At 45.0% G+C, this 24,508-nt stretch overlaps 1 protein-coding gene across 1 annotated transcript in view; it reads left to right on the top strand.

Annotated features, from left to right (window-relative positions):
- The window catches only part of malrd1 (MAM and LDL receptor class A domain containing 1), a 312,060-nt gene that overhangs the window by 54,789 nt on the left and 232,763 nt on the right, over positions 1-24,508 (top strand). Inside the window, exons 12-14 of the mRNA XM_055652737.1 lie at positions 6,838-6,925; positions 17,616-17,792; positions 21,764-21,920. Coding sequence (XP_055508712.1) covers positions 6,838-6,925; positions 17,616-17,792; positions 21,764-21,920 — 422 coding nt within the window. The remainder of the gene's footprint in view (positions 1-6,837; positions 6,926-17,615; positions 17,793-21,763; positions 21,921-24,508) is intronic.

Here is a 24,508-nt window from a genome sequence, read left to right as displayed (position 1 = left end):
TCTTTGAGAACAAAGGGTGGACTACCTTTGTCTCTGCAGGTCTTAAGGGGTTTATTCTGCCCTTTTGCTGGAAGACCTGTCCCTGATCTAAGCATGCAAAATAGAAATAAAATAACTTACACGTTACCATACTGTGAACTATTCTTTCAGGTTTCAGGTAAATGTAACAGGTTTACAGAACATTTTCACATCACATTTCACTCTCTCTTTTTCTTTATTGTAGAAAACAGATCAATAAATCACAAATCAAGTCTCTGCGGCTTTCTAACCTCTCTCCCACACCTAGTCCGCACAGTCTCTGTGGTGGGGCCCTCTCCGCTGGGTGATGCTGTCACTGGTGGAGCTGGGTCTGGTGGAGCTGGCTCTGGTGGAGCTGGCTCTTCTCCCACCGGTGGCTCATCCGCGTCGACTACCTCACTGTTGGTCTGCAGCGGCACCAAGTGCTGCCGGTTCCTCCTCAGTGTGCCCTGAGGCACCTGGACGATATAAGAGCGAGGTGCATTGTGTGTAGATAGCACTTTGCCCTGGACTCGTGCATCGGTGATCCACACATCCTCCCCAGGTATTAGTGGCTCCAGATTTCTCGCTCTGTGCCTCTTGTCGAAGGATCTTGCGTCGTTCCACCTCTTCTCCCTTTCTTTGGCCCCCAGCGCGTTGTAGTCAGGCAAAACTGGATTCAGCAGGGTTGGAAGGGCAGGAACTGTAGTGCGGAGGCGGCGCCCCATCAACAGCTCGGCCGGGCTATAGCCGTTCCGTAGAGGGGTTGCTCTGTAGGCCAGCAATGCAAGATATGGGTCTGACGCCTTTGTTAGCAAGTTTTTCACGGTTTGTACAGCGCGTTCCGCCTCCCCATTGCTCTGAGGAAACCTGGGGCTGCTCGTGATGTGCATAAAGCCATACTCTGCTGCAAAGGATTTAAAGTGGCTACCTGAGAATTGGGGCCCATTGTCACTTTTAAGAAATTCACAAATTCCATGACGAGCAAATATGGATTTCAGGTGCACCACCACATCTGTGGACCTTGTGGGTGATAGTAGCGCAACTTCCACATATCTTGAGAAATAATCTACGACTAGCAGATAAGTCTTGTTTTTCAGCGTGAATAGGTCAGCTCCCAAGGTTTGCCAAGGCCTGTCTGGCATCTCCGTTGGCATCAGCGGCTCTTTGACGTTCCTTCGCTCTTGGATGCAGGTTCTACATTTCAGCACCATGTCATTCAGCTGGCTGCTGAGTCCTGGCCACCATACCGTCTGCTTGGCCCGGCCCCTGCACTTTGTCACCCCCAGGTGTCCTTCGTGTAGTCTCTGCAGCACATCACCTTGTAAGGCTGATGGGATGACGAGCCTCGTGCCCCGCAGCAGCAGCCCATCGTGCACAGTCAGCACTGCTCTATCAGCCCAGTAATGTCTCAGCACTCCCTGCAGTTGGCTTTTGTCGGGCCAGCCGTCTGTGCAGTACTCCATCAGTGCAGAGCATGTGCTGTCTGCCTGTAGGTGCTCCCGTAGGCTGCTCAGATAATCTCCACTGACAGGAATGTTGCTGATGACAGAGTCTACATAGATGTTGGTGTCCTCTGATCCCAAGGTGATGCCGTCAACCCTGCACACAAGCTGAAGCCTTTCTATGGCAGGTCTTCCCAACAGTGCAGTGTGGAGGTCTTTTACTACATAAATGTCCTCTATGGCTGTCTTGTTGCCTCTGCGCAGTGTTTCTCTGGCTACGCCCAGGACAGAGAGTGCATTGCCCCCTGGCCCAAACAATGGTCGTGTCGACACTGCCAGGCACTTCACATCATGCCCCCCTGTAATGTCATGGTACACCTCCGCTGGCATGGCGGTCACATCAGCACCAGTATCTATTTTAAAGCACACTTTTTGTTGTCTCACTTGTAGCTGCACCGTCCATGGGTCTTTTCCAGCATCCACGGATCCCAGGAAAAAGCTCTCTTCTTCCTCTGTAGTGACAGCATTGAGAGATTTTGCACTGTTTCTGCACACTTTGCCATAATGTCCCTTTTTGCCACAGTTGTGACACACAGCATCTTTAGCAGGGCATTCCAATTTTCCATGCGAGGGAATTTTTCCACATCTATAGCAGGCCTTTGAACCTGGCTGTGGCTGTGTATTAAATTTATTTTTGCCTGGTGTTTGTGCTTGTGGCTGAGGCTTTGAGGGAAATTTGGGTTTTCTGTAGCTTTTAGCATGCACAGCATCAACATTTGAGCACTTGCTAGCACCGCTATTTTCTCCTCTTAAGTCAAACCGCTGTCGTCTAACTTCTTCAGACTGCCTTGTCTTTGTTATAGCAGTTTCAAGGGTTAGGTCTCTGTCTAGCTGTAGCTTTTCGGACAATGAGACGTTTCTCAGCCCAACCACTAACCTGTCGCGGATCAGCTCGTTCTGTAACTGTCCATAGTTGCAGTGTTCGGCTAATCCGTATAGAGCAGTGATGAAGGAATCCACCATTTCTCCTGGCAGTTGCACACGCTGATTGAACTTGGCTCTTTCATAGATAACATTCTTTTTAGGCACAAAAAATGCATCAAAGCCCGCCTTGACATCCGTGTACACCCTCCTCTCATCTGCAGTTAGCGTTAGCCCCTTTAGCACATCTTCTGCTTCATCGCCCATGCAATACACTAGCGTGTTCACCTGGTTTTCTGCCGACGTCGCGTTTAAATTGCTTGCAAGCCTGAAGCGGTCGAATCTCCTGATCCAACGCTCCCATTCTTGAGGCTTGGTAAAATCGAATGGCTCTGGAGGTTGTATTGTGAACGTAGCAGTTGGTGTAGGTTGCGCCATATCTGCCAGCTCGTCTCCTATTTCCCGCCAAAACGATACACCGTCCTCTTCTTCTTTAATTATTTTCTTGCTTACAAGTCTCCCAGTTCTGGCACCATGTCGAGTTATGCTTGTAATAAGGCTCGTACCACGACGTAAACAGAGTATACCTTTAATCTGTACAATAACAGCAGCCACTGCAACAGCCTCGTGTAAGCCCAGGCCTCTCTCTCCCTCTGCCGACACCCTGGGTTTTCCAGACACAACCGGTTACTGGAGCCTGGCTTCTGGCAGGGTCCTAGTGCCCCTCTGCTCAGCCTTACTCTATTATTGCATAATACCACAGATTCAACCCCTGTTTACTTCCTGAGAAGGCTTAGGAAGTTCAACATGTCCCCCACAACCCACACCAACTCCTACAGATGTGCTGTAGAAAGCAATTTATAGCATAGCATCTGCCTCATTCACTGGGGTCCCACAGGTGCTCTTCTTTTTGTGATACAAATTCCAGCATCTGCCATCCCTTGTGTCACCAATGGAAGGTCAAATTCAGCTCCGATTCAAAAAAAAGGATAGGCATTTTGTGTGATGGAAATAATTAATTTAATGAAATGGATTCATTGATTTTTAATGTTCTGATCAAAGTAGAAATAGTTTATTTGTATCTCCAGACAAAAACGTCTTTTCATGACACCTTGTTCCATTCATTCTGTCACACCCATTCTTGGCACTTTCCTCTGTTACTGTAGGAAGTGTAACATTTATCCCTTTACTTGCTCTCTCATCAATCCAGGGACCTAAACAGCTCTTCCAGGTGAGGAAGGTGTTCACTTGCTTCATTTCCTACCTAGTCTACTGTGTTAGTGCTCACAATGTGGCCTCCTACAATGGAGAATCCAAACATTGATTAGATGGCCATGTTGAGCAGAACATGCGTTTGGTCCACAATGATCATCTCAAGCTTCTGGTTGCATGTCATTTTAGCTCTTGCCCTTTCCCATACTGATCTATCTGTCCTTTGCCTTCTTCATTTTTATGGTAAAGGCAAGTGCAAATTGAAAGAGCAATATCTCATATACTGCTTGGGTAGCTTAAAACGCTATGGCATGAACATTGAATTCTCTAATTCAAGGTCATATTCTACCACTCTCCCCATCCACCTGGGTTCATTCCCCCTTGCTCACCTGATTCGTTTTGCCCATAATATCCCCCCACCCACCCTTCCACTGAGTCCACCTTTCACATGCACTGTGGGTCTCTGTCCCACCCCTCCCTTCCTCATACTGCTATATACTGGCAACCTTTTGTTTTCCCTCCCAGTCCTACTGCGGGACTCTACCTGAAATGTCAAATATTCATTAACCCACTGAGCTCATCCACCCTTCTTGTTTGTAGTTGAACATGATAAGGTTCTTGTGCTAACACTGCCTAACAAATCTGGCATGCAGAAATTAAATGCTGGATTGATATATGAAAATTACGGCACATAGATATTTCATAAATAAAAGAAAGAATTAGATGACACAAATAAATAATTTTCTCCAAAAAATATGAAAGAGAATATCGAAGAGTTATGTGATGACGTGTGTGTTCCAGATGCTGATTGAATGGAGATTGTGAAAGAAATGACACAGTTCGCCTTGTCTCTCCATGATTCTCGATAGTACATGCGCTCTACCTCCAGTGCAAACAAGTGTTTTGTGTAGGCGCACATACATTATTCTTAGTGAAATAATCCATCCTCTGAAGTAGTAAGTGAAGTGATGAAATGAGCCGTGCATTTGTACCCTGTCATATTTCACAGCATGAGAAATGTTCTTGCCTCTCGGTCATGGGGAATTTAATCCTGTTACAATTGAAACAACCTAGTCTTTCAGTGGATGGAAACAATTAACTTCGTAAAGCATACTAACAAATTTTTATGTTTCATCCTTGGTAGAATCAGTTTCTTCTACAATCCCAGCCTTTCATGACTTGTAAGCATCTGAAATCCATTCAGTATTAGTGTTTGATCTATAGATGTACAAAGTGCATCTTCAAAATTCATCTTCTTATTTCAGTACCTTTTTGAAGATACTGCGGACCTTTTTTGAGGTTAATGGAATGTTAGTCAGTGAAATGCTGTCTAAGTGCATAATATTGTACATTATCAAGAGGCAGCATATGATTAAGTCAATACTATTAAACTAATCTTTTTAAGAACAATAAGTTGCTTGCATTAGGAGTAATTGTGGCCAGTAAAACATTATCACCAATTTTTAGTGTAATTACACTTTGTGAAACAGATTTTTTCCCATTCAGTATTCACATCACAGTAATTAAAATCTATGATAGCAGTTAACATGACCTTGGTGAGATTTGCCTCAAATTGCACCATGAGGATTATTTGGGCATCAAAGGCATTGAGATTAATACAAGTTCATATTAAACAGAATCACAGGTCAAAATTTCCTCAATGCTGCTTAATCTCTCCCACTGCAGCTTGATATTGATACTGGTTTATTATTGTCATGTACACCCAGATACAGTGAAAAACGTTTTATGCCTTCTATCCAGTCAAAGTGTAGTATCAGTGGCAGACTTGCCAGGGTGTCAGCTTGTCCGATGGCAAGTGGACCCCTGATGAAGTGATGGCAAGTGGGCCCCTGTTAAATGATAGCATTGTAGTTGTGGGTGGGCCCCCCTTTGTCTCCTGGCAACCGATATTTTTAGACCCAGTCCGCCACTGTACTATACATGAGCACAGTCAGGTCAGACACAGGAACAACAGTTAGTGGAAAGGGGAAAATACAGTGCAGAATTTAGTGCCATAGCATTATAACATTACAGCTATAAAGAAAGTGCAAATAATACAAAGTGCAACAGACACAATGAGGTAGGTTGAGAGATCAGGACTACACCCTTAGAGTATGGGAGGGACTGTTCCGTAGTCTGATAACAGCAAGAAATAAACAATTTCTGAAACTGTTGGCACATACTTTCAAGCTTTTGTACCTTCTGCCTATGGGAAGAGGGCAAATGGTCACGGATGATGTCGGCTGCTTTCGGGAAGCAAAGTGAAGGCCATGGGGGAAGGTGGGGTGGGGGGGGGGGGGGGGGGGGGTGAATGGTCTGTGTGATGGACCAAGTTGCATCCAGAATTCTCTTGTACTACAAGACAGGGCTGTTGCCAAACCAAGTTGTGATGCATCTCAATAGGATGCTTTCTACGGCGCATCTGTCGATGTCAGTAAGAGATGTTGGAAACATGCACAGCTGAGGAAGTATATGCATCGGTGTGCATTCTTCACTGTGGCTTTAATATTATTTGCACAGGACAAATTGCTGGTGATGCTTACACCTAGGGGCCTTGAGGCTCAGTGACAATCTCCACTTTGGTAACATTGGTATTGACAGAGCTGTATGCTGAAGTCAATAATTAGCTCCTCCATCTTACTGACATTGGGAAGATTGATGTCATGACACCACGTTACTATGCTTGCTGTCTTCTTAGTTTTAAGTTTTAGAGATGCAGCGCCGAAATTGGCCCTTCGGACCACCGAGTCCGTGCCGACCAGTAATCCCTGCACATTAACACTATCCTACACACTAGGGACAATTAACATTTATACAAAGCCAATTAACCTACAAACCTGTACGTCTATGGAGTGTGGGAGGAAAACCAAGATCTCTGAGAAAACCCATGCGTTCATGGAGTGCAGTCTGTGCAGACAGCACCCTTGGTCGGGATCGAACCTGGGTCTCTGGCACTGTAAGACCACAACTTTACCACTGCGCCACCGTGCAACCTGTCCTTCCTGCATGTTCCTTTCGTCATTGCTCCAGATCCAGTCCACTTCAGTGATGTCATGCACAAACTTGTATATACAGTTAGAGCAGAATTAGGCTGCACAGTCATGACTGCACAACATCACGACTGTCATGCAGGGTGTATAGTAAGATGCTGTAGTATTTGGTATTTATTATTGAACAATGTGTTCCCATCGCTGATCTAATAACTTTTATAAGTTGGCAGTTAGTACGAGGATAACATTCTTGTTTTTGTATTTTGAAACAGATACTAGTGGAAGGCACTGTAGGAGATAACCTAGGAGGAGACATTGGAATTGATGACCTTTCCTTCATGAATTGTGATCTTTACAGAGGTAAGCATATTCATTACAGAAATAGTGTAACAGGCATTCATTAACATTAAGTGTTTAAGAAGGAACTGCAGATGCTGGAAAATCGAAGGTACACAAAAAAGCTGGAGAAACTCAGCGGGTGCAGCAGCATCTATGGAGCGAAGGAAATAGGCAACGTTTCGGGCCAAAACCCTTCTTCAGTCTGAAGTTTGGCCTCTTTTTGCACCCCATGATCAATCATTCCCAGAACTGAAAGGCAATGTAGAACAGAATATAACTAATGTGGCTATATAAAATAGTAAGATTAAACGAGAACTTACCAGTTTGAAGTTTGATCTTTATTTTATGAGGAGGAACGTTGAGGGAATACGTGAAGAACCCCGCTAAGGAGCATGCGTATCATTCTTCAAAGCAGCGGTGTGAGGTCACAGATACACTATAATGACCTAAGATAGTAAGATTATTAAAGAGATACCAGTTTAAGATATGGCCATATGAGGGTGGGAGCGGAGGGCACGTATTCCCTCAACGTTCCTCCTCATAAAATAAAGATCAAACTTCAAACTGGTAAGTTCTCGTTTAATCTTACTATTTTACTTCGGAGTCACGTGAGTGACTTCGTGAAGATTTCAAAGCTCTGTGACCTCATGCCGTGGAGCGAGTCCATGCTTCACAACTGCCTTGGTAGTTAGGGAGAAATTGTTAATTATATTCAAAACATTCATACCAATTATTTAATGGAAATGATCAATAATATCTAATCAATTGAAATCATAACCCTGTATTCTTCAGGGATAAATTATCATACAGAACTTAAAATGTTCCCCGAAAACGTTCCCATACTGCTAACTGGTTTGTTATAACATTTCTGAAACGTTTTCTCCGACAACCATCCTGCAATCCTGAGGATTTGGTCCATGGATACATCAAGGCGTCTTGCTGCGGATGTAGCTGCAGCCCTGGTGGAGTGATATTTAAATATGTTATTGTCCACTCCCGCCTATCTTAACCCATATTTCAGCCACCCCGAAAAGGTCTGAGTTACACTCTACAGTACAGTTTCTTATAGCTGATTAAACGCCATACCTTGCCTCTGATAGCCTTTGTACTTTCACTGTATAACAAAAACGTGCTTCACTATACAGAGGCGTTTGTCCTCCGGGTAGGCCATCCATTCTATGACTTGCCCCGCTGATCCTGGCCTATTTTGTTTAATAATACGGTCCTGGATCACAAACCCCAAACTTCGTGCCGCAATAGTGAAGCAATCCAGTCTTACTTTAGCAATAACTGGAGCTTATGCGCTGTGACTAGCGCCATCAGCATTACCATTTCTAGTTAGTTTCCCAGATTTAATGCTGTAGCCCGGCGACCAATTCCTTAGCAAGGTCAAGACCACACTTACATCCCAGATATAGTTGTATCTTATTTTTGGTGGCTTGGTGTTAACATTTCCTCTAAAATATTTTAACTACCAGAGGATGTGATCCCACAGACTGTCTTACTGTTCCTTGCCACCAATAACTTGACAATGCACTTTTGGCACTATTCACAGTGCTGAAACTCAGTCCTCCATAGTGCAGGCTGGTGAGAAACTCTAGCACCGCCGGAACATCCTTATTTCTGTGGTCCAGAAAGTTATTATGGCAGTAATTAGTCCATTTTTAATATGACCCTTTGTGCTGCTGTGATCATGTCCACAGTTCTTTTTGATAGCCCCATGTCCCGTAGCGGTGTTTTAGAGTCTACAACCTACTAAATCAATATTTTCTATGACATGGATAGCTATCCTCAGTTACTGGATGCACCAGCAACTTAGGACTATGTCTTACCGTTATACATGGTTCCAGCACCATGTCCTGTACCCCGGAAAACCCATAGTTGGGTAAGCCAATCAGGTACTAAGACATCCCCGATACCGATTCCTGTTGAATTTCCCTTAGTACCCAAATTTATAAAGTAGAAAAGGAGGAAATACATAAATAAAACCCTCCCCTAGTGCAGTGAAACAGCATCTGTAGCTTCTGCCTCAGGATCTGGTACCAATGATACATACCTCGGTAACTGGTGATTTAACCCTGGATGCAATTCTAATATCCGGCCTTACATACTTTACTGATTTTAGCAAATACCGTTCTATCCAACATCCATTCAGTACTTTCAATAAATTTTCATGACCTGGTGTCTGCCACTGAATTAGTATCCCAACATTGTGTTCCCAACATTGTAATTCTTTGATAGCTTCTATCCTTAGCTCCATTGGCCAAAATAAATGGCCTCTATAATTATGAGCCCATTGAACTCTGTGGCTTTCCATATTAGTAAAGTCATTAACATATTAAATGTGTTAATGGTGTCAATTTTGACTAAAGTGGATGGACAATGAATCCCAGCTGTTCAAACAATTGTTTAGTGGCAACCACTGCCTAACATGCCGATTCATAAGTTATTCCCACAATAAGGATATCATCCAACTATGCCATTACTCTATGATTTTGGTGTTGCAGCAGTCCCAACACTGGTTAAAATTTTTCTCCCTGTTGGATATTGAATAGCAAGGATCTTAAAGATTAATACTTGCCATACAGTAGCCTGCTGAACACTAACTCTTTAGCACTGCTAAAAGTATCCATTTTTAAAATGAATATATTGCACAACATTGTGAAGCATTGATAATCCATAATAATACGGCAACCCGCATCTTTCTTATTTCTAATAAAGATGTTTGAGACAAATCCTGTTGTTCAGGTTTGGTTTATCCATTACCAGCATGTATATCTGTCCGGTTTATGTTGTACTGGAGGGTTTTGTTTGTGTAGAAACTCTATCAGATATCCCTTAAAAACTGCTAAGGATATATCTGTCCATAGATATATTACTCCAAGCTTCAACATGAAATTGCAATGTCCCTCCAACCTCCGTGCTCCCTATTAATGCTGGAGCACCAAATTCACCTACCTCCATGGTTATCGGTGGTAACCAAGTTATTTTTATTATTATTTTTTTTTCTTGGTTTCATGCGTGGTTGTGGAGGGCCTAAAGGTTAATGTTAGGGTAGATGCTGACGTAGAAACTTATGCATCTTCCACAGTGGTCGTCCCGGGCCAAACCCTAAAGAGGACGCTGCTGCTGGGTACCTCTGCCCAATTCTTTGTAGTATAATTACAAACACTACCTCTCTTAGGATGCACATAAGGTTAATGTCTTCCCCAGATATCCTCTGGATGCTCTAATCAGCCCCAAAGTCGAGCCTCCTCGCCAATTCTTTTACCTGTTTAGACAGGTCTCCCCCCAAATAACGGGGTCTATAGCTCTTTGCTTACATAGTATAGCGAACTAGGGTCTAGAGCTGGCTGAATGGCCCTTGAAACTGCACATCACAAAAATTAGTGCTAATGGCATCCTTGTGGTCACTAATATTTTCCACCTTTTTTAACATGCGGGCCAAAGCTGTTATGCCCGCCATGAGACCTTTCAGAGTATTACGGATTTTAATATCCCGACTCCTAACGGCCTTCCCAACATGTCTGCAAATGCACCTGTAACAATGGCTACATTAAGAGCAGCACAATATCCCCGGGGTATAAAAGCCTTGCCAACACTTCAGCAAAAATATTAGCTTGAAGTTGATGGGTGGACTCACAGCCCTTCAATACTCACAGCCATCCTTCTCGAGATCATTCTCAGTGTGTTTCTGCTGGCAGTACTGGCTCATCATGTTCAGCAGGTTGTTTTATCCCCCCCTTCAATAGGGGAAATTGGCTCCATCACCTGCTCAGATTTTACCCCGTCAGACCTTCCATACCCTCCTCAGAGGCGTCTGACATTTCATGCAGCCCTTATGGGAAAACTGCTGTGGGACTTATATTTATTTGCCCACTGTGGCTATCCTCCAATCCCGGAGCCTGCCACTGTGGAGAAATTTCCTCCAGCCACCGCTCCAGCCGACTTACATGCTCTCGGGCACTAGTCGTCGCGGGTGCTTTAATATATATATGGGACCGCTCCTGCCGACCTTGGTGCTCTCTGGCACTAGTCGCACGCGGTATTTCCCGCAGCCGGTCCCCATGCCTAAGGGCACTGGTCATTCCCCATGGTCCTGGTACTCACGGGCACCTCTACCCATTTAGGGTGAAGTTTGGCACTCGCTCCCTTATGGGAGATGCTGGTGCTGACATTCATTGCTGCCTGCTGCTGGTCATTAAGCAGCAGCAAACTCTGTGTGGCAGCACTTCAGCTCTATACTGAAATCAGTAGCTGGCTGCCTGCTGTTCAGAACACAGCAGTAACGACCTGTGGCTCTGCCCTGACGTCCTTAGCTGGCTGCCTGCTGTTCAGCAACACAGCAGTAACGTCTGTGGCTCTGCCCTGACGTCCTTAGCTGGCTGCCTGCTGCTCTTCAGAATACAGCAGCCACGTCTGGAAAAAAGAACCAAAGGTAAGGGAAGTTTGTTCTTACCTGTACTGGTTTTCAGCCTGCCGTTTGGGAGGAACGTCCTTCCTCCCGCAGCCCCACGGACCCCGTAGCGTAGGTCCTTGGGCTGCTGTCCCCGATGTCGGCTCTCTCTCTTCCGGGTGGTGCAGCCGCTTCAATCGGCTCCGGAGCCGCTAGCGACTGCATCCAACCTAGACTCGCCTTGGTCTGGAAAACCCCCGGAACGTGTTGCTTCGCTTCCCGCCCGGCAGCAGTCAATCTTGCCGGTGCGGGGAGCGACGTCGGGCACAGCTGTTCTGCTACTAAAATTAGCTTTTTAGGAATCCTCTCCGGAGGATTCGCGTGCTATCGGCTGCTGCTGGCTGCTGGCTACCCGCTATTTCCGCGGTTCTCCCCTCCAGCTTCCCGCAGCTTCTTGTATTTCCTACCTGCAAGGTAAGTGGGAAAAATTTTGCAGTCTCTTACCTGCTTCTTTGCATTTCCCTCTAGGGAGACGTCCTCTCCCATGTCTGACTCGCACCATGCGTCTAGCGATATGATACGCATGCGCCTTAGCGGGGTTCTTCACAAAGTCACTCACGTGACTCCAAAGTAAAATCATCATTATAGTAGTAAAGAAATGTGTGTCTCCAATTAAATCATGATTCTTGATTAGTGCGGGTGTCAATGGGCGTGGGGAGAAGGCAGGAGAATAGGATTGAGAGGTAAAGATAGATCTGCCATAATTGAATGGCAGAGTAAACTTGATGGGCCTGCTCCAATGGGCCTGCTCCAATGACGTATGAACTTATATAGGAACAAATCTTGCACTTTGTTGCCACAGAAAGTAAAGAGGAGAATATGCAGAGTATTTCATAAAACAGTATGGGTGGCAAATACCATATATCATTAGATGATATAAAATAATTGTTCAAATTCATGTAGAAACTTTAATGCAGTGAATAGTCCCGAGCTTCAGGCAAGAGTAATCATATACTCTTGGTCTAGCCTTTTCCTCGCCAACGTGCGCTCACTGGCAAACAAAATGGATGAACTCCGGCTAAGGATCACCTCCCACAACCGGATCAAGGACTGCAACATCTTGATCTTCACTGAAACTTGGCTCAACACTGACGTTCCTGACAGCGCCATCCAGCTATCGGGGCGTCATTTACTCCGAGCGGACAGGACATCAGACTCTGGTCGGACCAGAGGGGGGGGTCTGTGCATTTATGTAAACAAAGCATGGTGCACGGACTCCACCATCATCGAGAGTCACTGCTCAGCTAACCTTGAATTCCTCTTGGTTAGATGCAGACCGTTCTATCTGCCCAGAGAGTTCACCTCCACTGTTGTGACTGCAGCCTATATCCCACCTGATGCTAATGCCAAGCTTGCAATGAAAGAGCTGCATACTGCCATTAGCAAACAACAGACGCACAACCCCGAGGCAGCCTTCATTGTTGCGGGTGACTTCAATCACTCCAACCTGAAGACTGTACTCCCCAAATTCCACCAACATGTATCCTTCCCCACTAGAGTAGACAAGACACTGGACAAAGTCTACACCAATATGGCTGAAGCTTACAAAGCCATCCCCCTCCCCCACCTTGGTCAGTCTGATCACGTCTCACTGTTCCTGCTCCCTAAGTACTCCCCACTCATCAGACGGGTTAAACCAACTGTAAGGACAGTTAAAGTCTGGTCAGAGGAAGCGGACTTCACACTTCAGCAGTGTTTTGGAAACACTGACTGGAAGGCGTTTGCAGCCCAGGCCACCCTTGACTCTCACACGGACATTGATTCCTATACATCCTCTGTTCTGGACTTTATAAACTCCACCATCAATAGTGTCACCTCCCTCAAACAGGTGACCATATACCCGAATCAGAAGCCATGGATGAACAGCGAGGTCAGGCTACTGCTGAAAGCACGGGACACCGCTTTCAGGTCAGGCGATGCTCGAGCCTACAGTTCATCCAGGGCTAACCTGAAGAGGGGCATCAGGAAGGCCAAGCACTGCCATAAGCTCAGGATTGAGGAGCACTTCAACAACAACTCCGACCCCCGACGCATGTGGCAAGGCATCCAGGCCATCACGGACTACAGACCCTCCAACATCACCCCCACATCCAGCGACGCCTCCTTCCTTGAGGAGCTGAATCACTTCTATGGCCGCTTCGACAGGGACAATCTAGAGACAGCCATCAAGGCTGTGCTACCTGCCGATCACCAACCCCTCACACTCGCCCCCTACGACGTGTACGTGGCACTGAGTAGGACTAATGCACGTAAGGCTGCTGGCCCAGACGGCATTCCCGGGCGCGTGCTCAGGGCCTGTGCTGCGCAGCTGACAGACGTCTGGACTGACATCTTCAACCTGTCACTTGCCCAAGCAGTTGTCCCCACTTGCCTTAAAGCCACCTCCATCGTGCCAGTGCCAAAACACTCCACTGCGGCAAGCCTCAACGACTTCCGCCCAGTTGCACTTACCCCCATCATCACCAAGTGCTTCGAGAGGCTGGTCCTGGCACACCTCAAAAGCTGCCTACCCCCCACACTGGATCCCTATCAGTTTGCCTACCGCAAGAACAGGAGTACGGAGGATGCCATCTCAACGGCACTTCACTCCGCCCTCTCCCACCTTGACAACAGAGACACTTATGTAAGAATGCTGTTCATCGATTACAGCTCAGCATTCAACACCATTATTCCATCAAAACTGATCACCAAACTCGGTAACCTGGGCATCGACCCCTCCCTCTGCAACTAGATACTGGACTTTCTAACAAACAGACCCCAGTCTGTGAGGTTAGACAAGCACACCTCTTCAACCCTCACCCTGAACACTGGCGTTCCTCAGGGCTGTGTGCTGAGCCCCCTCCTCTACTCCCTCTTCACCTATGACTGCACACCTGTACATGGTACTAACACCATCATCAAGTATGCAGATGATACAACGGTGATTGGCCTCATCAGCAACAACGATGAGCTGGCCTACAGGGAGGAGGTCCAGCACTTAGCAGCATGGTGCGCTGACAACAACCTGGCCCTTAACTCCAAGAAGACCAAGGAGCTCATTGTAGACTTCAGGAAGTCCAGAGGCGGCACACACACCCCCATCCACATTAACGGGACGGAGGTGGAACGTGTTTCTAGCTTCAGGTTCCTGGGAGTCAACATTTCCGATGACCTCTCTTGGACCCACAATACCTCTACTCTGATCAAGAAGGCTCATCAGCGTCTCTTCTTCCTGAGAAGACTGAAGAAGGTCCATCTGTCTCCTCAGATCCTGGTGAACTTCTACCGCTGCACCATCGAGAGCATCCTTACCAACTGCATCACAGTATGGTATGGCAACTGCTCTGTCTCCGACCGGAAGGCATTGCAGAGGGTGGTGAAAATTGCCCAACGCATCACCGGTTCCACGCTACCCTCCATTGAGTCTGTCCAAAGCAAGCGCTGTCTGCGGAGGGCGCTCAGCATCGCCAAGGACTGCTCTCACCCCAACCATGGACTGTTTACCCTCCTACCATCCGGGAGGCGCTACAGGTCTCTCCGTTGCCAAACCAGCAGGTCGAGGAACAGCTTCTTTCCGGCCGCTGTCACTCTACTAAACAACGTACCTCGGTGACTGCCAATCACCCCCCCCCCCCCCCCCCCGGACACTTATTATTATTTTTTTTTATTCAAATCGTTTGCTATGTCGCTCTTCAAGGGAGATGCTAAATGCATTTTGTTGTCTCTGTACTGTACACTGACAATGACAATTAAAATTGAATCTGAATCTGAATCTGATACGACTTGACAACAGCAAAGGAGATATTAAAACAAATGATTAAACGCGGGTCAAGGAACTAGATCATAGAGTTAAGGGCTTGTCCAACGAGCATGCGACTGCATGCGGCAAGCGCAACGTAACGTGGTCGCTTGAGCCGTATGGCTTCGCGGGGCCGGTCCCACTTCGATCGCCAGAGCCGTATGGAGTTGTGCGGAGTTAGTCCCGACATCGCTGTTGATGTTTTGAATCATAGTGATGTGGAATATAATTGTTCAAGCTCACAATGAAAGATGAAATGAAAAGCAGAAAGAAATATTAAATGTAAAGCAGTAGACCAACAGTAGCAAAGGAAAAGATTTCACACTAACACTACTGAGAGGGAGATTGCAGCCCTTAAAGATGCCACGGTATTCTTAAACAGCCACCAAGGGTGACTGAGTATGAGTGATCCGTGAAAGAGTGGATCGACTGGGTTGATGATGAAAGAATGGATCGACTGGGCTTATAATGAAAGATTAGATCGAATGGGCTTATATTCACTGGAATTTAGAAGGATGAGATGGGATCTTATAGACACATATAAAATTCTTAAGGGATTGGACAGGCCAGATGCAGGAAAAATGATCCCGATGTTGGGGGAGTCCAGAACCAGGCATCACAGTTTAAGGATAAGGGGTACGCGATTTAGGACTGAGATGGGGAAAATCTTTTTGTTGTGAATCTGTGCAATTATCTGCGACAGTAGGCAGTGGAGGCAATGGAATCAAGGGATATGGCAGGAACGAGGTTCTGATTTTGGATGATCAGCCATGATCATATTGAATGGCGGTGCTGGCTCAAAAGGTCAAATGGCCTGCTCCAGCACCTATTTTCTATGTTTCTATGTCGATGCTTCTATGGGTGATGTCTGAACAATTTGGAATGACAAAGGAATTTAAGGGGCAGAAATGGGTCCCATTTCACAAGTAAACTCTTGAGAAGGTGACTGGAATTCTGGAATAACTGTATCAAAACAAATTGAGCAGTTTTCATTCTGAACCAATTTTGTTATCATATGGCTACTTTAGCAGAGAGAAATAAAAAACGGTGTCTTGATACACAGGACAACATTTTAAAAGTACAGAGGAGATTTACTAGAATGTTGCCTGGGTTTCAACAACTAAGTTACAGAGATAGGTTGAATAAGTTAGGTCTTTATTCTCTGGAGCGCAGAAGGTTAAGGGGGGACTTGATAGAGGTCTTTAAAATGATGAGAGGGATAGACAGAGTTGATGTGGACAAGCTTTTCCCTTTGAGAATAGGGAAGATTCAAACAAGAGGACATGACTTCAGAATTAAGGGACAGAAGTTTAGGGGTAACATGAGGGGGAACTTCTTTACTCAGAGAGTGGTAGCGGTGTGGAATGAGCTTGCAGTGGAAGTGGTGGAGGCAGGTTCGTTGGTATCATTTAAAAATAAATTGGATAGGCATATGGATGAGAAGGGAATGGAGGGTTATGGTATGAGTGCAGGCAGGTGGGACTAAGGGAAAAAAAGTTGTTCGGCACGGACTTGTAGGGCCGAGATGGCCTGTTTCCGTGCTGTAATTGTTATATGGTTATATGGTTAAAATGTTCTTTTATTGTCAGTCTGTCACTGTTCCATCGCTTTGCAGAGGGTGCAGGAAACGTTTTGCCATAATACTGCCTGGATTAGAAGGAGAGGTTGGACAAACTAGGATTGTTTTCTCTAGAATGCCAGACGTTGAGCGGAGACCTGATAGAAGTATATAAAATTATGTGAGGCATAGATAGGCTAGATAGTCAGCACCTTTATGCCAGGGTGGAAAGGTCAACGATTAGAGGGCATAGCTATAAGGTGAGAGGGGCAAAGTTTAAATGAGATATGCAGGGAAAGTTTTTGTTTACACTGACAGGTGCCTGGAACACGCTGGATAGATGGAGGCAGATGTTCAAGTGGATTTTAGATAGACATATGAATATGCTGGGAAAGGAGGGATATGGATTACGTGCAAGCAGATTAGATTAATTTATTTCTTTAATTTATTAATTTATCTTGGCCTTGCATTCGGCACAGACTTTGTAGGATGAACGGTCTGTTCTTGTGCTGTGTTGTTCTATGTTCCCTCTTATCACTTTTATTCCAGTTTAGAGCTTTAAGTGTCAATAGAGCATGATTAGTTTAAAAATGAATGATTTTCCCGTAAGACAACCCTGTCAACAAGCTGATGCTGCTCAATGACTGTCCAGAAATGGTGACTGCCAAAATGTTAGACCATGTCATTTATTCCACAGTTAATATTGTGAGTTCTAGAAACAAAGATAGTGGAAACAGAGCAGTTATCAGGTGTGTGGTGCATGTCAGTCCAGAGCAGAAGTGGGATTCAGACCAGGCAAGGCGTTTCTGTTTTCAACAGCACTTGATTGTGGCCATATTATTCAGACACTATGTTCTATGTTTCAAAAAAAAAAAACATGTTTAGAACTGGAGTAATTCTGATTATTGTCCTTACTCAGGTGATTTACCAGCCATAATTTCAACAACATCGGGACCAACAAAACCTTCCACTATTCCGCCCAACAACTGCACAATGAATGAATTTGTTTGTATAACAAATGGACAATGTGTTGACATTAGCAAGAAGTGTGATTTTAGGGAAGATTGTTCTGACAATTCAGATGAATTATTCTGTGGTAGGTATCCATTTTTATTTGTAATTATATGTAAGACAATTACAATAAGTTTGAGGAAAGAAAACAATTAAATGTTAATCTCCAAAATTCCATTTAACGTAAAGAGGTGTAAAAACACAGAAAATATTAAAATAATCTTTTCATACAGAAATGAAATGATGTTCAATTCTACACTTCTCAGCGAGACCCATTATACTGAAATAGAAACAGAAACATAGAAAAATAGGTGCAGGATCATTCAGCCCTTCGAGCCAGCAGCGCCATTCAATATCATCATGGCTGTTCATCGCTCGTGCTTTTTCCCCATATCCCTTGATTCCTTTAGCCCAAAGAGTTAAATCTTCCATATGAATCTCCCCATTGTTGAATATTTGCTTATTCTATCTGTAATGGAATAACAATAAGCTTTCCATACAATTTACATTCTGCCTTTGTTTCACTTTCTCATGGGCAATTTTTATCTTTCTCTTTGTCCCTTTTATTGTATTGCTCCATATTCTACCTTTATCTCTAAATTAACTTTTTGCTGAAGTTGCTCATTGTTACTACTCTTTATAAAGTTGATTTCTTTTTGCGCATTCCAATTCATTTCCACCTGCATTTTTTTTTTTTGTCCCTATGAACTTATAAAATCATTGATCTGCTCTCTTCATCCTGTTTTCCATCATGTATGGACTGACGCTCCCCAGGCACAGCAGGTAGCATGCAAATAGCTGATTTCAGGTGTAAAATGAATTAAAGTATGACATATTAAGAATGAGACTGAAGAGCAAAAGTTACAAATCTTAAATACAGACAGAAAATACATGAGCTCTTCAGCAGGTTCGGCAGCAATTGCGGGGAAAGATAACTCGAACCAGACAAAGGGTGATTGACTCGAAACTTTGACTTTGCCTCCGAAGTAATTTCCATTTAGAAGTGGCCTGACCCACTGAATATTTCTGGTATTTTCTGCTTTTGTCGCAGATAAAAAGAAACATTTTCTGTTTTTGACTTTTTGTATCAAAAGTCACATTTTGCCTTTGATAAAATAACAGATTTTGGTCCAACAGTCCTTACAGTTGTCTCTACATGAGGCTGCCTTTGCTAAACCAGGCAGATGCAAACATTAGGCTCCCATCTATAAATTACGGATATACCACTATTGAAGGACTAAATCAATGAGCAGAGCTGGCTTGGGCCCATGCATGGAAAGAGAAAAACATTAAGCAAATTATAATGTGATCATGGTGATAAATCTTCTTATTAATTATGCATACTAAAATATTTAGTTGGAATGATATATATAGGCCTATATGTCATTGTGATGGGAGCATACAACTTTCTATACTTTACACAGTTGTTTGCTTATTTTGGCCTACATAAAAAGGGAGGGAAGTAAAATAATGAAATAACTCTATTCCTGGCCATTGTTCAAAATAAATTGACTAGCCACAAGTGGGAACCATATTCTGTCCAGCATCAATGAATGTATAAGGGGAAATGAAAGAATTAATAGTTTTGAGAATAAAGCCAATCCCTTTGGAACTTTAAATTACCAGGGCAGTATGTCTCTTCAGCACTGAAGCATATTTTGCTGTTGTTGTTGTGGCATTGCCGACCTACAATGGTCCAACAAAAGGGAAGAACCAGCTTTACAAGGGAAAGGCTGGCACGCTGGAGCCTGAGCTAGCAATGGGCTAACTCTTCTTCAAGTCTGACGTGCAATTAGACACTGGGAAGCTGAATGTAAATTAATTACTGGTTTAGCAGGATTCCATAATCTATGTATTATGGAATCCTGGGTCTCGGGATTCCATAATACATAGGTCACAGTTTAAGGATAAAGGGGAAATCTTTTAGGACCGAGATGAGAAAAACTTTTTTCACACAGAGAGTGGTGAATCTCTGGAACTCTCTGCCACAGAAGGTAGTTGAGGCCAGTTCATTGGCTGGATTTAAGTGGGAGTTAGATGTGGCCCTTGTGGCTAAAGGGATCGGGGGTATGGAGAGAAGGCAGGTACAGGATACCGAGTTGGATGATCAGCCATGATCATATTGAATGGTGGTGCAGGCTCGAAGGGCCGAATGGCCTACTCCTGCACCTATTTTCCATGTTTCTATGTTTTTATGAATTATATGGAGGGTATGTGAAACCGATCATTGGAGAACTTCTGACAGAACTGGTAAGATTCCTAACAAACAAGCAAGATTGTGAGATCAGCACCATGCATAACACAGCATTACATCATTCCAATGTACTTCAAAAACCATTACTGGATCAAATCTTATTTTGGTGGCATAAAGTATTATCACCGGCGCATATCAATGTCAAATTTTAAATCAATGAGAGGACTGAATGGTTAATTTGTTGGACTCGATGATAGCTACAGTGCTGTCCTCCCCACACATCTCAAGACCCGTCTCTAGCTTTAGTTGACATTGGCATCTTTGCTCAGTTGAGCAGCCTCTGTATGTCTTCCTTGTTATAGAGTCAATCATATAGCATGGAAACAGGCCCTTAGCCCAACCTGTCCATGCCAGCCAAGATGCTATACAAAGATAGTCTCATTTGCCTGTGTTTGACCCAATTCTCACTAAACCTTTCAATTCATGTTCCTGTCCAAGGGTTCCTGACCTTTCTTGGTAAGTTGACTGCCTAGAAACTAATATACAGAATGCTTTTGCCTCTCAGATCAGGTATATTCTAATCATTTAGCAGTGAATTTTGGCCTAAATGCCTACTCCAATATGTTTGCATTATACCATAGTTATTTGCTTGTTATCAAAGTGTGGGATTATATTGTTTGAAGTCACTTATGCTGATAGTTTTGCACGATTGTAGTGAGGGAAACAAAACTTGTTGGTGTGTGTACACATAAATGGAAAGCATATCTCATCAGCTTATAAACACTGTGATCTCTAATTCGTTGATCATTCATCTCTAATTAATATTACCAAGTTAAAGAAAAACTAAATTCAGTATAGACATCACAGAAACAGGCCCTTCTGATAACTGCATCCATGACTATCAAAATTAATCCCACATGGGTATGTGCATTCATTCCATATCCTCCTTGGCCTTACTCATTCAATACATGCCAAGATTCCACTTAAATGGTGTTACTGTTCCTGCTTCCACCACCTCCTCTGGCAAGCTGATTCCAGATACTCATTACTCTTTGTGAGAACATTTACTCTTCAGATCCCAATTAAATCTCCCTACTCTCAACTTAAACCTAGACCTTCTGGTTTTGGACACTTCTACCATGGGAAACATAGAAAATAGGTGCAGTAGGCCATTCGGCCCTTCGAGCCTGCACCGCCATTCAATATGATCATGGCTGATCATCCGACTCGGTATCCTCCTGTACCTGCCTTCTCTCCATACCCCATGATCCCTTTAGCTACAAGGGCCACATCTAACTCCCTCTTAAATATAGCCAATGAACTGGCCTCAACTTCATTCTGTGGCAGAGAATTCCACAGATTCACCACTCTCTGTGTGAAAACAGACCCTTGCATTTTATCCTAACTATACCCTTCATAATTTTATTTACCTCTATCATGTTACCTTTTAGCCTCCTTTTTGCTTCGGGAACATAAACGTTTCCTTGACCCAAACTTCCAAATCGCTCCTTATAACTCAAGCTCTCCAATCCAGTCAATACCCATGTGAATCTTTTCAAATCTAATGTAATCATATCTTTGCTATCAAATAGGGACCAGAACTGCACATGGTACTCAAATAATGTTGATCATATACTTCGCAATGTTGTGAAAGTAGATCGCGGGGTGACCTTCTCTGGCTAGTTTTGCTATTGCTATTGCTATTGCAATTTTTACTTGGTCCAAACACTACGGTTTAACAAGATTTATTTCAAAATCTATAATAGGATCCTAGCATGATGCATAAGAAATACTTTTGTAAGATACAATGTTAATGAACCACAAAGTACTATATCAAAATGTCGGTATGTTTCTCTCCACAGTTGGGAAGTTCTGTAATTTCAGTAATGGGATCTCCTGTGGTTGGGAGCAGCAGGTGGAACTATCGGCAACTGAAAATGTGTTTCAGTGGTCCACAGGACAAGGCTCAGACATACATCCAGGAGAAGAGGGTGACAGACCATCTACCGATCATACAACGTATGAATTTAATTTCATTTTAAAGAATCCTTTTTGCTGCTTTGATAATTTAATTTTCTCAGAACCCTAACTAATGACCAAGCAACTAGATTTACTCATGGTATAAAACACTTAGAAGACAAGGTACAGCAACATTTCCTCTTGTAACTCAAATGCTAAATAAAGCCCAAATCCTTCTTGTTTTCACAGCCTTCAATATTGTATTGAGCCATAGATTCATACAGCACAACAACAACACCTTCTGGCCAACAAGTCCATTTAAATGTTGTTGCCAAGAGGGTCAAGAGCTGAAAGTGTTTAATTGTCATATGTACGAACAACAGAATAATGACATTCTTATTAGCAACAGCCATAAGTCAAGAGTCAAAAGTGTTTTATTGTCATATGTCCCAATAAGGAACAATAAAATTATTACTTGCAGCAGTGCAACAAATGTGTTGACATAAGTTCATACGAAGCAGTTAGACAGGTACATGGATAGGACAGGTTTGGTGGGATATGGAGCAAATGCTGGCAGATGGGACAAATGTAGCTGGGACATTTGGGCCGAAGGGCCTGTTTCCACTTTATTTCATTCTCTTAGTCTATGACTCATTCTTCTAAGCATAAAACTGTGAACACCATGTTAAAAACAAAAAGGTTCAGTATATAAAAAAACAAAGGGGAGAGGAGAAGGGAGGGGGGGAGAGGAGAAGGGAGGGGGGGGAGGAGAAGGGAGGGGGGGAGAGGAGAAGGGGGGGGGGGGAGGGAGAGAGGAGAAGGGGGGGGAGGAGAGGGAGAGGGAGGGGGGGAGAGGGAGAAGGGAGGGGGGGGAGAGGAGAAGGGAGGGGGGGAGAGGAGAAGGGAGGGGGGGAGAGGAGAAGGGAGGGGGGGAGAGGAGAAGGGAGGGGGGGGGAGAGGAGAAGGGAGGGGGGGGGAGAGGAGAAGGGAGGGGGGAGAGGAGGAGAAGGGAGGGGGAGAGGAGAAGGGAGGGGGGGGAGAAGAGGGGTGAGAAGGGAGGGGGGAGAGGAGAAGGGAGGGGGAGAGGGGGGGAGGGGGGGGGGGAGAAAAGGAAATAGGGAGGAGGGGGGGGGGGAGGGGAGAGGGGGGGAGGGGGGGGGGAGAGGGGGGGGGGGTGAGATTAGGGGGGGAAAAGGATGGGGAAGGGAAGGGAGGGGGGGAGAGGAGAGTGCCTTTATATTTCAACCCAAACCCCCAAACAACCATTTGCAGGCAGTGGAGAAACTCAGCGGGGTGCAGCAGCATCTATGGAGCGAAGGAAATAGGCAACGAAGGGGGGGGGAGGAGAAGGGGGGTGAGTGGAGAGGGGGAGAGAGGAGAGGGGGGAGAGGAGGAGGGGGAGAGGAGAGGAGGAGGAGAGGGGGGAAGAAGGGAGAGGGGGGGGGGGGGGGAAGAGGAGGGGGGGGGGGCGGGGGAAGAGGACGGGGGGGGGAGAGGAGAGGGGGGGGGGGGAGAGAAGAGGGGGGGAGAGTAGAGGGGGGGGGGGGGAGAGGAGAGTGCCTTTTTATTTCAACCCAAACCCCCCAAACAACCATTTGCAGGCAGTGGAGAAACTCAGCGGGTGCAGCAGCATCTGTGGAGCGAAGGAAATAGGCAACTTTTTGGGCCGAAACCCTTCTTCAGACTGAAGTACTACAGACTCCAGTCTGAAGAAGGGTTTCGGCCCGAAACGTTGCCTATTTCCTTCGCTCCATAGATGCTGCTGCACCCGCTGAGTTTCTCCAGCTTTTTTGTGTAACCTTCGATTCTCCAGCATCTGCAGTTCCTTCTTAAACATTTGCAGGCAGTGCTTTTTTACATTAACCATATTTTCATTTTCAAACCACATTAAGGGTACTTGCTCACAGTTGTGTGGACATGTGATCAGTGTTACTCACAGCTCAGAGAAACGTGACCCTCTGCCTTCCTCCAGCTTGCAGACACTGATTGAGGCACACCACTTCCTGGTTTTATAGTCCATCCCCCCTGCCACCAGCGGGGGCAGCAGAGAGAATGAGGAATATTGTAAGATCATTAATATTTCTGTCATTTTTCATCGACTCGAAAAATCCTCAGCGCACATGCGGCGTGGGGGGGGAGGGGGGCTCTGAGCGAGGTGGCCAAAAATGACGGCCGTAGGTGGCGGCGTTCTCTTGGAAATCGCAGCACAGATCGCCAAAACCGGTCAAGAACAGAGTTTTAGTAATATAGATAATAATCAAGAAATTCAATAAATCAGTTATTGTCCATCTACGTCAATCTCATCAATGTTTGCTTTAGGATTATATCCTTCTATGCCTCCTTGCCTATTGAATAGTCTGACTAAATCTGTGGAAAGACATTCTTGCCATAGAGGGAGTACAGAGAAGGTTCACCAGACTGATTCCTGGGATGTCAGGACTTTCATGTGAAGAGAGACTGGATAGACTTGCCTTGTACTCGCTAGAATTTAGAAGATTGAGGGGTGATCTTATAGAATCTTATGTTTCTATGTTTCCCTCTCCTCACCACTCTCCCTCTCCCATCCATCCCTCTCTCCACCACCCCCCTTTACTCTCTACCTCACCCCCTTCCCTCTCCCCCCGCCCCCTTCCCCTACCCCTCTGTCC

The sequence above is a fragment of the Leucoraja erinacea genome, chromosome 2 (assembly GCF_028641065.1).
Source record: "Leucoraja erinacea ecotype New England chromosome 2, Leri_hhj_1, whole genome shotgun sequence".
Classification (NCBI taxonomy): domain Eukaryota; kingdom Metazoa; phylum Chordata; class Chondrichthyes; order Rajiformes; family Rajidae; genus Leucoraja; species Leucoraja erinaceus.
This window is presented reverse-complemented; position numbering and strand designations above follow the sequence as displayed.